The sequence below is a fragment of the Miniopterus natalensis genome, chromosome 16, assembly GCF_054644295.1.
Source record: "Miniopterus natalensis isolate mMinNat1 chromosome 16, mMinNat1.hap1, whole genome shotgun sequence".
Lineage (NCBI taxonomy): Eukaryota > Metazoa > Chordata > Mammalia > Chiroptera > Miniopteridae > Miniopterus > Miniopterus natalensis.
The window spans coordinates 19,775,100-19,789,961 of NC_142096.1; the positions used below are offsets into that span (position 1 = coordinate 19,775,100).

At 38.2% G+C, this 14,862-nt stretch overlaps 1 protein-coding gene across 1 annotated transcript in view; it reads right to left on the reverse strand.

Annotated features, from left to right (window-relative positions):
- The window catches only part of TOX (thymocyte selection associated high mobility group box), a 271,635-nt gene that overhangs the window by 127,052 nt on the left and 129,721 nt on the right, over positions 1–14,862 (reverse strand). Inside the window, exon 2 of the mRNA XM_087825391.1 lies at positions 7,237–7,302. Within this exon, the coding sequence (XP_087681517.1) occupies positions 7,237–7,302 (66 nt within the window). The remainder of the gene's footprint in view (positions 1–7,236; positions 7,303–14,862) is intronic.

A 14,862-nucleotide genomic window follows, 5' to 3' on the forward strand; every position in this document is an offset into this window, starting at 1 on the left:
AGGGATAGAATCAATCATCATAACTTATAAACAGCAAGGAATGTAGAGCGAACCTTTTCCAAGACGGTCACCAATTACTTTCAAACCTTTAAGGTTATAGGTATAAACTTTTATATCCAAACTGTGAAATAACATTGATCAGAAAAACACAGGAGAAAGAAAAAAAAAAAAATACGGATACAGATGAAGATTAAACTGAAACCTTCTTTGTGTTTCTGGGAAGTCTAGCTAAAGCTGCTCCCAAACCGAGGAACCGAAACTGCAAAGGGAAACTTGACACTTTTATAAAGGTGGTTGGGTGACAGACAAGGATATAAGAAGGAGGTCTCAGAAGAGATGTAGGTGGGTGGAAAAAACCTCAGCTTTTCCAAACCTCAGTGTTCTTACACTGAAAATGAGCAACATTGCTTTTGAGCAACATTGCTTTTACTTGATATACTGGCATATTAGAATTTGAGGGTTTGTTTAGAACAACATTTAAGTGCTTTGGAAATGGAGACAGATGATTGTTCAACATATTACTATTTTAAGTTAAATAATATATTTATTTTTAGACATTCTTCAGTGATAGGTTTATCATAATAAGAGCCAGAAAAAAAAATCTAGTATGTTATACATTGCAAAATTTAACAGGAAGGATCACTTAATTTTTTGTAATTTTTCATGTGCTAAAGTAAAAAAAAATCTTCAAAATACTATTTTGAACAAGTTCAAAAGGGCTGTTTTCAAATGCATCAACTGCGGCTGCCTAACTGGTCAGGCTGTGTCCTAGAGCCACACACCTCTTCCCAGAGCCTAATGTCTCGGTGTCACTTGACAGTTGCCCACTGAGCAAATGATCTTCCAAATGGAGCTTGATGCTTTGAGAATCTGTTTTTACCACCAATGCTATTCCATTCATATATTTTCATAATTTTTATCACTGAAATTCATTTCCCCAGTGCTTGAAAAACATACTGTTAGACAATTATAATAAAATTCTTGAGCATATCAGCAACAAACATTCATTTTCTGAAATAAAAAATGAGTCTTATGTTCACAAATCCCACAGCTTGGAAATGTATATGATACACAACATTTAACCTGTCAGCAGCCTCATTAGTGTCAATGAGTAGGAACTGGCAATCAGTAGATGGTGTGCTCTACATGTGTTTATGTTTTAAAATGTTCCTGAAATAGCTCCATTAAAGAGGTTGATATAAAACACTTCTACTGGACAAATGAATTTCAGTTTAAATTTTATGGTCTACTTAAAATTTTTTTGAAGAATTCATATTTCTCATGTTAAATGATCATTTATAGCTAAGAGAGTCAAAACCCAACTTAAAAAATAATAAATTATAAAGACTAGGGTAAAGAATCATCTGGAGTTCAACCATACCAATATGTAAATAATCAAGAAAATATGCAGAAAGACTGATGTGTGTTTGACTATCAAGAGCCCTAAGATATATATTCATATGGCGCCCGTATTCAGTATCCATACAGCTATTAAGACATTTTTATAAACTGTAAGAAATATGTGAGCTATTTCAAGATATAATTCTGAAAAACAGACTTCCATGTAAGAAGCCAATTTAGGAAGAAAACAACATAAACAATAGTAACTTGTGTGCTCGAGTGAAGCATCTTTTTAATTTTGAGTAATGAAGATGTCAAGCCAAATGCTAGAGTAGTTTAACTTAATTAGGTGGCCTATTTTTCCAGGCATCCTTTCATTTCCCATTGAAAACTCAGCTTGTATGCAAGGCAACAAGAGCAATTTTGTCTGTAATGAATACCTCCGGGACTGTGCAGAGTAATCATTTGAATGGTACACTGAAGACTGGTTTGAGTAACTAGTTTGAGCTTGTTAAGATGCCAGACTTTGTTGGACTAACTAGATTACTCAAAGCACGGCAGCTTTGCCATTTTATTGGGTCAGTGGTCAAAAAGTCAACTTGACTTTGCTCCTGAAATTTCTGCCAAAAGGAACCAATCTAAAAGTAATTGGTCTAATTTATAGTTCAAATTTATGTCATGATCATGGAAATTTTATGGCCCATAGTCAAGAATTTCTCCCCCCAAAATACTCTTAGAAATATACTTTCTAGGCCCTTTTGTTATACCTCATTTACATTTTAACCTGGAGAATTTTCTCATCAGGAAAACATGTAATGAAAAATATAGATAGGGTTATTAATATGCTTGCAAACTCAAAACATTATAATTCTAATAGATTTAATAAAATATTGTACTAAAAGGAACTTGGAGAATCCTCTGGGTCCCACAGTCATTGTATTGCTGATGACAAACAGCAGCATGGCATTATTGTAAAAATAACTGCCTACTGTTATCTAGTTTATTATCACATTAATTCTTTGAGTCCTGTACTTGAAAGATTCCCTGAGAAGGTGAGAGAGCTGGTGCCGTTTGTTAATGTGTTGAGGCACTGACACCAGACCAAGGGTGCTAGTAGAATGGAATGGGCTGGGCTAGATTTGTTAGATGTCTGTAATGCAATGCAGGGCTGCAAATCATTGAAAGTAGAAAATTCAAAGAATTAATGTGATTTAAAAATGTACACAAAATATTTGAATTCATTTACTCATCTTTTAACCAAAAATGTGGCATACCTCTGAGGTATAATTCTAGGCACAGGAGATCCAGGGAGAAACAACAGCGAGTCCTACCTTCAAAATCTCATAATCAGGTAGGTAAAAAAAAAAGAAATCAGTACCCATTTTAGGATGCTACATGCCACAGAAGGGCAAATATGTCCCTTAGTAACTCTGACTTACACACTAGAGGCACGGAGGTGTGTAAGTAGGGAAGAAACATGGATCATTCAGCAACAGCGAGAGGAGAGATGGAAAGGTGAAAGTGGGATGAGACGAGACAAGTTAACGAGAAACCGTGAGGCCCAGGACTCAGGCAATAATTAGGTATAAAGAAAAGAGGAGACAGATTCAAAAGTTATGCAAAAAAGTAGAATCAACACTATCTATAATTAACTCAGGGCTGAGTGATAGGGGAGCCTCTCCAAGTCCCTGTCTTGGGAGACTGGGTAGGTGGTGTGAGCTGTTATGACTGCAGGCAGTAGAGGGAAAAGAGAAGCTTAGGGGGTGAGGGGGTAGGCTGGAGGTGATAAATTTCGATTTGATGCTTTGATATGTTGTCTGAACTGTTGTCAGGGACAGGTGTCCAGTGAAGTTAAAAATCAAACCCAAAGCTCACATGAGAGAGCTGCCCTAGATACATTGGTACTCTTAAGCTTTTATATTCAACATGTATGGTTTGAAATGTATGTCCAATGCTCAGTTGTGAGATTCTAGGAAAAAAATAATATTGTTCTATTTTATCATTGTCATTTTTTAACCTTGAGATTTGAGGGCCCAGGTAAGAGATAATTTCAATGGGGGAAGAGAAAAGAAGCAGAGAGAGAACCCTGATCCCAACCTGAAAATAACCTAAAATGGAGTCTCAGGTCAGGACATTTAATATTTTGAGTTTACTATTATGCTCAGAATTAACAACAAAAATTAGTTCGTGCTTACGGGATATTTATTCATGGACAGAAGGAGGAAGAAAGGAAACTAAGAAGGGGGAAGGGAAGGAATGAAGGAGCCAAGGGGGTAGGGATGGAAGTCAAACAGAAGGAAGTGGTTTAATGGAGCAGAGGCCAAGGTCAGGGAGAGAGTGACTTATTGAAATGTGTTCCAATCAAGCAACCAAAGCTTCTTCATGACTTGACACCAGAAAATTCTGATTTCCCCTATTTAGCGATTATTTCTTATATAAAAAGACCAGTCCTTTTCAACCATTTCCCCACAATATTCCAAGTGAGGCATAAAGGGGAGGACTTCCTACATCAGATAACTGATGAAATATGTTGCCAGTGTGTGGAAAAACTCGGAATGAACAGGTAGCTATGGAAAAAGATATTCTGGGAACTTTCAGATCAGAGGAAAGGATGGGAAAAAGTAATGGCACATATTCAAAACTAAACAGAAATAAATAAATAACCTTTGTGCCATAGAACGTTCTGATCAAGAGAACCAGACCCATTTTTTGTTTCCTTTGACGTACACAATTCAAATGAACATTTGTAGCTTGAGTAGAATGATAGATGAGGCTACGGAAAGTACTGTAATTTTAGGGGCTGGAGAAAGGGGGGGCACTTTTTAAGGAACTAGAAGGACCTCGTAGCACGTGGATCTGAGTGGTCTGGGAAATTCTGAAGAAGAGTCTGCGCTTGGGAGAGAAGCCCAACCTTCCCTGCCTTGCTGTGTATTCTGGCACATGGTCAACCACACACGACAGGTTAGGAATGACAAAGGAGTGAGCCAATGAGGGACTGTTGGCCACTCTTCAGTTGGCTTTTCTTTCATTAGCCCACTCACGCTTTCCCACAAACTCCACAGGAGGGAACCTGCAATTTCATGGGGTATCAAGCAACACTGGTCCCCTTAGCCAGGGTCTTGAAACACATAAAGAAATCTTGCATTGCATGGTTCAAATTCTATCCAGGGTAAGAACATTTTAAATGGTGTTTAAATTAAAGCACTGAGTGGCCAGCACACTTTAGCTGTTATAGAAGAAAATGGCCAATATTCCAAGAATGGGACCAGAGAGAAGTGGAAATGTCATGAGTTTTTATTACATACTTGTCAGGCTTATTATGTGGTGGTAGCTTCCATTTAAAAGCTGCCTATCAATTACAAAATTATATGCAAAATATTTTAAGGATTTGTATACCCCGCTTAAGAGGTATAGAATGCATGCAGTAGATAGTGCCAAAGAGCCCTTTGGGACTGTCTAAAAGAATACCATTAATTTTTACAGTGTACTTCCATTGCTGGAGCTATTCCAGCATTGGCTTTCTATAAAAATCATTTCAAGTTTAGAATTATGCTATTTGCTTGCAGCAACATCACAGGAGCAGTAGTGCACCATATGTTCCTACTTAGCAACTTAGTCTGTAAGTCCCAAAGCATGTACTGATTTGAAAATTGAACAGGAATTATAATTGTTGAGTGATGCTATGAGGCAAGTTGTCTTGGATTACTAAACTATGCAGATGTTTGATGTTATGTAGGAAAAGGAACAAAACTTTTTTTTTTTTTTCCTGCAGGATGACTAAAATCTTATTTATGGTTGCCGAAAGGGGTAAATTGATTAAAATTCTCTAAAAGAATACCAGGTAATGAATTCTTGAACACACTATATTATAGTAAACAAAAGAAATGTTAAGTGCAAAATTTAGCTAAGGCCATTCAACTTATGTAATATGTGAAATTTATTTCCCCCACAGAGTATGTATTATCTTACATCAGTCTAATTTTTAAAAGCAGTATGTTCTAAAAACTTTTTCATATATGCTACATTATTAAAAAATAGTTTGATTCTAGCACCTAAACCTGCCATATCTTTACAAAGACAAAGTATTTGGAGCTCTTTACCCCTTCATAAAATTTCACTGGTATTTAAAACATTCTTAGTAACTCCTGATTGAAATATTAGGAAAAATAATATTAGTTGTTTGCTTTTAGTCAGGGCTTAAAAGTATCTGTCATACTTGAATTTAAAAATCTAAGGACCCAAGCTGTTGTGATGCATATGCTTTGAATTTTGAATCCTTTATCCAAAAGTCTTTAAGAAGGACATAATGATTCTTTGAGAGGGAGCAGCTGCTTTATAACAGCAATCATTTATTGAGTTTGTGTTTCTACTGTTTCAAACAAATTCAATTAGCCCCTACACTTCAAAACCCTAAAGGCACCGAAGAGATGATACTGGGTTGCTCTAATCTAATAGTAATACTAAACTTGTCAGTACAGTTTTGGGATTGATGGTCAGAAGAAAATTAATAGTAACATTTTTCATTTTTTAATCAAACAGTCCTATTCAGAACCACCTATGGATCTTGGAGGCTACTTAGCTGAATGAATTCAATTCAGTAAGAATTTAAATGCAAAGCTCAGCCTTCCAAAGATATTCTGAGCGTGATCAACTCGGCTGAATGGAAGGAAATGTTGTCCGGATCTTTGAACTTCATGATGACCTTCTCGTCTGAACAATATAGTGTGGTTTCTAGAATGTCTGCCAGAGGAAGCAGTGATCATACTGACTTCTAAATGCAAAGTTCATGGAGAGGCAGGCCTGCCTCTGTTTTGAGTTAAACAGAAGACATTTTGTTCTTAGAGAAATTTCAAAGCCCCACAAAGTGCACTCCTAACATATACATTAGATTTAATTCACTGACAACCACCATGAAGAACAATAGAAGTTTTCTAATCCCTCAGCCCCCACCCCTCCCGGTTAACAAATCTATTTGGGCAGATGCATAGGTATTGAAAACTGCGGTACTATGTTAGAGTTTCCACCATAGTCATTGTTACAGGAAACTCCCAGCTACCGTGGCTTTATAATCTTCTAGGAAAAAATATGTTCAAATCCACAAAATGCTCCTGTGAACTCACCCTCACTTTCATTCATTCATTTATTTATTTTTGCTTATAATGTTCTTAAATATTATGTTATACTGGCATCCTAGGGCAGTTATAATTTTGCTTTAAATGCCCTTGCTGGATTAAAGGGCCTGGTCTTAAGTATCTAAAAATAAATAGCTCAGCATTTACTTTTATAAATGTAACCATTTACATTTTCATTGGACTTTTGTTGTCACCTCTCATGATTAAATACCTTGTCAACCATTCCTAGTGAACTGGATACAAACATGCCCTTGAAAGATTTCAATCATATCATGCATTTCAACTTGAAAGCTACCCACTCAGTAGATTCTGAAAGCAGCCATATAGCGCTCATCGGCCATGTGATTTTGGTTATAAATACACCATTTTAGTGAAAACTGCCCCAACAGTGGATAATTAAAGCTGTTTGTGACATGTGTAGCTTATAATGATTAACTTGTCTCTAGTCAGAAGCACAAATAACCTGCACCTGTAAAGACTTTATTTCCTAAAGGTAAAACAACTGTTTAGGAAAGATCATGCTGGCAAAACAGCTGCTTGCCGTTCTGGAGGGGAAACAAGGTAGTATCTTTCAACAAATGCCAGCTCCGGTGTTTTATCAGCTCTATCTCATTAACTGGAAACAAGGCTTAAATGCTTTGTTTATAAATTATGATTATTTCTGATTGCGGCAGTTACTGATAGTGCTACTCATTTGCAATGCAACTCTTTGAATTTGTTTAATTACAATTTGAAACAAGGCAGAGAAGATTAATTAACCCACCTGGCTGGCTGGCACGTAGTCCTGGCTCGGCTCTGTCATGCTCATATACATGTTCTCACCGTCAAACTGCGAACGAAATAATAGTAAACATTCAGCAATGTTGACTGTGTGCAGGTTTTTGTTTGTTTGTTTGTTTGCCACCATCAAACTGGAAAACAGTAGCCATCAAAAAACGCTCAGGCTGGGAATAGGGGAAATCTGTCCTAGGGAGTGAGCCACATCTTTTCTTTGATGTTTCTGCTGTCATCCTTCCTGACCCTGGATGTCAGTGATTTGGAGTAATTAGTGCTCTAGTAATTACAGCAAGCAAGCAAGAAATGAATGGTTTCCTTTCATCTGCAATCTGTTTTAAAACAAAATGGCTCATTTTGCATACCATGTATACATATTGCAGTTCAGTTGTAATGAAGTATTAAATGAACGGCACGATTTCTGGGGGAAAAACGGTAATGGAAAATAAACTAAGGCACAGCTCAATGCATTCTGACTTTGGCTCTCAAGAATGAAAAAGCGAGCGCAGAGTTTTCATAATAGACCAGAACTGGCTTCATCATAATAGCCTTATGATTAAAATTTTAACTTTATAATAATGCTTGAAAAAAAGCATGTGCCACTACATCCATGACTAAGAATGATGATAATAATGAATAACAATAAAAATATACAGGCTCGATTTTTAAATTTCCCTCTGTGAAGTTTTTCAAAGACATAGAATTAATGTAAGTATTACGAATGCATAGAAATTCACACGCAAATTTACAAGTTAGGAACAAGACGGGAGGAGGAACTTCACCAGAACGATGCAATAGTTCAAACAACAGCAATAACAGCAACGGCATACTTTCCATTATTTGGGTTTCTGAAAGCAGTAATCACTCCTTTCAGACTTAATCCTCAGCTATCTTTAGTCACTTGATAAATGGGCAAGGCATTCCTTTTTTTCGTTAGAGGAAAAATTTCCCAAGGAAATAATCAAATGGACTAATACGGCCAGCTTCAAAGAGCTGAGTTTGAATATACTTTCATTGGCAGACTAATTTCAGACACGGGAACTTGAAAATCTGAAAAATTACTTTTCAAGGCAGAATGATGTTATTGATGGAGGTGCAAACACAAAGTAATATGGGCATATTTTATATGCCATCAAAATAGAAAAAAATGTGTTATACACATTGCATTTTACCACCTATGAGCTACTAGCACAAGAGGGTTGTACACACTCTAGGGACACACCAAAGCCTGCAAACTGCAGTCAGCAGCAGCAGGTGCCCTGAAGATTCACATAAACATCAGCTATATGAGTAAAGGCCTCCCTGAGGACACGGAAGCACTCATGAAGTTAAGCTCAAAGAACCAGAACATTTCTTCACCCATCACCCTGCAAATATATTTCATGCTACGTGAACAAACTTATCTAAACAGATATGAAATAACTTATTGAATGATGTGGTTGTTAAGACAAATAAATAGGTCACTAAGAAAAGACTAGATGGACATTTTGGTTGCTTTGTCATCTGGCTCAAGAGCCCTATGTCCCAGTGACTTACCCAAGGTTGCTTTTCCATCAGTCAGGTGATGGGTCACCTTCAACCCAAAGACAGTCGTAGCCCCAGTCAATCTGCCTGTGATTCCTGACAACTCAAAACCTGACAAAGCATCATTTAGCATTTCTCCGCCCCCACCCACTGTTGGTTTGTTTGCAAATGTTTTTAATGCTGAGATGCCAAAGAATCATTTAAAATATGGACAGTTTCTCTGACTCTAACAAACTAAACTGAACAGAAGTAGTGAAGTGAATCAAACACTCCACTGCCGATGCATATTCTATAAATGTGTTACTTTCTATTTCATCTTCTCTAACTCATTTGCTAAATCTGGTGTCAGATTTTCAAGCCAACTAAGGCTTTGGAGTTTTGGTTTTAGTCTATCCAAAGTGTATGCTAATTAAGCATATTCAATGTTACTGCTCTCAATAAGGACTCTTTACTCAAAAAGTACCGATGCTTAAGTAATATTGATCCAAGGCTGAAACAGCATTTTACAATGAAAGGTATGGTGCTATAGGCACAATTATGTCATTGAATACATTCTATGTCCCCATCACCTACCTATATCTTTACATTACCTGATGCATATTATCTGATTTAATCTCCATAAAAACCAAGATTTAGGTATCATTATTATCTACATTTTACAAATTCAGATACAGAGGCACAGAGAATTTAAATTAGATGCTTAAGGTTACACAGCTCTTAAAAGGCAGGGCTAGGACTCAAAGACAGGCAGCGTGGCTTTCTAGCATATGCACTTAACCTCCAGAACATATAAATATAGTGAGTCATAATGATGAATTAGCTATAAATTCTGAAAATGTCAATAAATTATCAAAGCAGGTCATTGGCAGTATCTCAATTATGTTGAGATATTGTCCAGAATGTTTGAGGTATTGTGAGACTTTCAGAAAAACATGAGTCTCAAAGAACAAAGCTGAAGGTATCACACTCCCCGACTTCATGTTATACTACAAAGAGACAATAACCAAAACAGCATGGTACTGGCAGGAAAAACACACACACAGACCAATGAAACAGAAGTGAGAGTGCAGAAATAAACTCACATGTGTATGAGCAAATACTTTTTGACAAAGGAGCCAAAAACATAAAATGGGTGAAGAGAGCCTCTTCAATAAATGGTGCTGGAAAAATTGAAAAGCCACATGCAGAAGAATGAAACTAGACTGCTATTTGTTACCATACACAAAAATTAACTCAAAATAGATCAAAGATCTAAATATAAAACCTGAAACAATAAATTACATGGAAGAAAACAGAGGTAATAAACTTATGGACCTTGGTCTTAGAGAGGATTTTATGAATTTAACTTAAAAGGCAAGGAAAGTAATAACAAGAATAAATGAATGGGGCTATATTGAACTAAATATCTACACAGCAAAAGAAACCATTAACAAAACAAAAATGCAACCAAATGAATAGGAGAAGATATTTGAAAACAACACTTTCAATAAGGGGTTAATACCCAAAATAGATAAAGAACTCATACAACTCACAGCAAGAAAACAAGCAATCCAATTAAAAAATAGGCAGAAGCCCTAGCCAGTGTGGCTCGGTTGGTTGAGCATCATTTCATGCACCAAAAAGTCACTAGTTCTATTCCTAGTTAGGGCACATGCCAGGGTTGCAGGCTCGATCCCCAGTAGGGGATCTGCAGGAGGGAGCCTATCGATGTCTCTCTCTCTATATCTCTCTCTCCACTGTCTAAAAAAGAAAAAAAAATGGGCAGAGGACCTGAACAGACACTTCTCCCAAGAAGAGATACGTATGGCCAACAGATATATGAAAAGATTCTCAGCTTCAAGATATTCATGACTTTTCCAAAAGCTTATTTCTGGAGGACATACAATGTAGAATATCTTGATAGTAATAGAGGAAGCCACCTGTATTAGTTAAAGTTCACCAGAGAAACAGAACCAATAGGATGTATATATACAAAAAAAGGGATTTATTATATGGGATTTCATGCTATCGTTTGCTTTCTAGGGGAGCAGAAGCCATGCTGATTTTACTATGAGAGTCTGTGGTCTCACAGAGTCCACTCCCTATGCCCCAATGCATCCCACATATATTCACACCTCTTCGTTCAGAATGCCTCCCTGCCTCTTTACTTGAGATTCTCCTTACGCCTTCAGCTCCTCTTACCCATGGCTAGGTTGTCTCCAGCCCCTGGGCTGCTGTAGGCAGTCCCCTGGTTCCAGACTGATCTTGATGTTACGGGACTGACTCCACTGGCTGTGAGCTACCAGAGGACACAGAGCACATCTTAGTTATCGTTAGTGCCTCGATATCTTAGGACCAGCACATAAAACATCCTCAAAAAATGTCTAATAACAAAAATGAAATAATATTTGCTTGGTTAGATAGATTACCTTCCTAAAGAACTTGGTTTCTTAGAAGAGGAAGAAAATTAAGCTTTTAGAGAATGGTTTGAAGGCTTTTAAATGGGGTCAACTCAAAGTCTTACAGTGAATTAAAACTGGTTGCAGTAGGAGTATAGGGTCTTAAAAAGAAAAAAAAATAATGTGCAGAAATAGCCAGGAACCCATTACTCAAATGCTAGATCCGCTTCTTCCTCAAGATTTTTATTTAAGTAGAAAACAGACTGGCCAAGAATCAAGAAATCCGGCTCTAAATGGGTGTATGCCCTCTTTCTGACACACAAACTAAAACATGCATGTGTCAGACAGACCTATCCATACCCCTTGGGGTTGGACACACTCTTGGACTAAGGAAGAAAAATAAGCCAAGATCCCAGTGCCTGCCACCACCGCCCCCACCCCCCCCATTGACCTTGTCAGGTTAACGTCATCATTGTATTTTTCACAACTCCACCCTATCCCAGCCTGTCCAGGAGCTGGTTCCAGGGATCTCAACAGGCCTCATGCTGATGCAACATTCTTAGAATGCAAACTGTGGCATGGGCATATATCAAGTTGTCGTTTGAAAAGACTTATGTAGTGCAATAGAGTCCTAGAATTTTAGTCTTGGAAAGGTCTCTGAAGGCATCATATCTGAACCCCTCATGTTATGATAGAAAGAAACAGACATTTATTGGCCATGTGTTCCATCTGTGAATAGAATTAAGGTCTGGATTTTGAGAAGAGTTGTCCCTTATGACATACTGCTTTATATTCCATCACTCCTAAAAAGTAGTAGATCAGACTCTGCGCCTAGTTGTGCATGGTTTGTTTGCAAACTCCACGGTCTTGAAGGCAGAGCATTTGTATTTTTATACCAATGACCCCACTTGACTTCACCCAGACCACATATTAGATGAACTTTTTATTAAAAATTACTAACTACATGTCCTTATTCTTTACGTTTATCACAGTTATTTTTCTTAAAGTCCACTGAATTTAGGTCTTATAACTTTTCAAAATGTATCTAAGCATACTAGGACTTTTAATTTTCATGTTTTCTCAATTTAAAACCTGAAGCAAAGTTTGAAAAATAAATAGGCTGACTTATTTGAATCTAAATGTAAATGGCATCAGCTCAGGATTAGCCTTTCTGACCAAGTGCTTTTATAGTCTTTATTGTGTTTTTATTTCGAAGCACCAGGGGATGCAATCACATAAAAAGTCATTTATAATCTTCTACTCCAGTTTTTTGAAATTGTTTTTAGAGGATATTAACCAAACCCATAATCCCAAAGAGCTTTTCAAACTAGGTAGTTATTATTTCTTCTATTTAAAAACTGAGAGCAGACATCCAACACTGTCTGAACACAGTGAGTGATGAACAAAAATGGGCAATATTAGGCTACCGAAGCCACTAAAACAAGAAAAATCAAAGATAGAATATGAAGTGTAAATCAATCATTAGTGCTGGGACAGGAAATGGGATCTTTTTAAGGAAACCATTAGAAGAAAACCAGAAAACTGCTGCTGGGGAGGGGCAGGGTTGGGGGAGCCTCATGGAATTCATGAAACAGTACCACATTGTATGGCCTCTAAAAGGGAAACCTTACATTTCTGGATGTTTCCTGAAGGAATATTTGATACTTTGATTTTTTTAAAAACAGCTAAAAATGGAAATGTTTATAATAGGGAGTTAATTTGACATTTCTTAGAAGATGCATTATAATAAATCATTATAAGAGAGGGTAATATTCTCAAAATAAAATATCCATTTTTGTCTTGCTTGGCTCAATATAAGACTACAAGTCATCTAATTTTTTTATTTTTTTTTTGGTAATAGAAGGAATAAGTTCAGTTTGGGCCATGAAGTCAAAGGCTTATGCTGTTTCACGTAGAGCAAGGAATTGTGAAAGCTCTAAGCACCATGTGGAGGGAGATCATGTGCCCTGAGCACAGCTGTCCTGGGAGTTCACGCCCATAGTAGCCGATGCTAATGCATCCAATAAAAGTAGAGTATGGCGCACTCTTGCACCACTGTGCATTCTCCCATTCTCACCGAAAAGGTCAGGAGACACTAGAGAGGGAATATATGTTTATCTTCCCCCTTCAAGGCCGAACTTGTTCAGCAGTAGTCTGAGGCGGCCTGCTCCATGCCGAGCCGGCTGAATGAGCCCGTGCTGAGCACAGTGGGCAGGCAAAGTGGCTCGCAGGGCCATTTGGAAAGCAGGCCAGCCGTGCGCAGGCTGCCGACACCCAAGGATAGGAAAGCAGAGTTACGCTGTCAGTGCTTTGAATGGGTGTGCATTACAGCCTGGGAGAACAGCGCTGGGCTAGGAAAGAGAAACCCCTCCCAGTTGGGCTCCTGTCACTTGAACTTGAGTGGTAAACACGCTGCTGAATGCATGGAGAGGAAATGTGATCTGGGCATAGCTCAGCTGCTTGGAAGACTTGGCCACCGGAAGGGGAGAGAGAGTACTACACCACCCACAACTAGAATATCATAATCACAACAGAATCTGGACTCCGTTTGGAACTGAATTTATATTCTCATTTTTGTCCTAGTGATGTACTTTGGGGAAGAATTGCGTATCATATTTCCTTTGTTAACTTTGAGAACTGAAATTTTCAATTATTATGCTATGTATATGTCTTGAATCTGTGCTAGTAAATGCTGTCCTGTGCCAAGACTCAGTGGCATGACTCAAAGAGAGTCACAAAAGCATTTTCCTTCTGCTGCTAAGGGTATGGCTGCAATGCAAAATTCGCTTGTTTGTTTGCTTTCTAAACAAACAGACTAAACTTATTAACTCACAATGAACACTGTATCCTTTTAAGTAGTCACCTTGGAGGCTCCACATTAGGATAAAGATGCTATCACGGTTCAAACCAGATGTAACCTTTGCAGGCACTTTCTAATTGCATTAAATATACTAAGGCATTTGATTTCCACAACAGTCTTGTAATATGGTGACTGTTACTACTTGTATTTCACAGAGGACAAAACTGAGACACAAAGGAGTTTAAGTAACTCGTCTGAGACAGATTCAATCGTATGTTCGCCAGGTCCGCTCAGCCTGCCTGACCCTCAGGCCTTGGCCACTGGTCTTTGCTTCAGGAATGGCTTCCACAGTTCCCACGGTCATGCAGCCCCAGACATCCCCTGTGCTGCCACCACAGTTACTGTCTTGGGTGCCCCAAGCCTGGCACCAACTTACATCAAGAAGCTCTGCACTTGGGCTGGAGCCAAAGTTCTGCCTTCCTCAGAGTCGGTGCACAGGGCTGGGATAACATGTTCTGAGAGTGCTGAGGAGACGGCCCCATGGAGAGCACTGGCCCAAGCATTGTCGGAGGCCTCAGTAGAGAAGTCCCTCATGACCAGCAACCGGTGATGACTGGCTGCAAAACTGCGGCAGTGTGAAAACATGTGCCTTCTGTTTTGCTCTCCCTGCCTCCCTGCTCACTTCCTTGCTCCCTCTCTCTTGTTTTCCTGGCCTTGCACCCCCAACACTAACATGGGAACTTTTGCTACAGGTTCTGCTTTCTGGGGAGCTTGGACTAAGACAGTGTACAATGGCACACAATTAGAAAGTGACAGCCCTCTTAACTGCAACGCTACACTAATCTCATTTCGTCTTTGTTCTGCTTTCATTATATTATTTTAAAAAATCATTAATTCTAACAAACTTATAAAA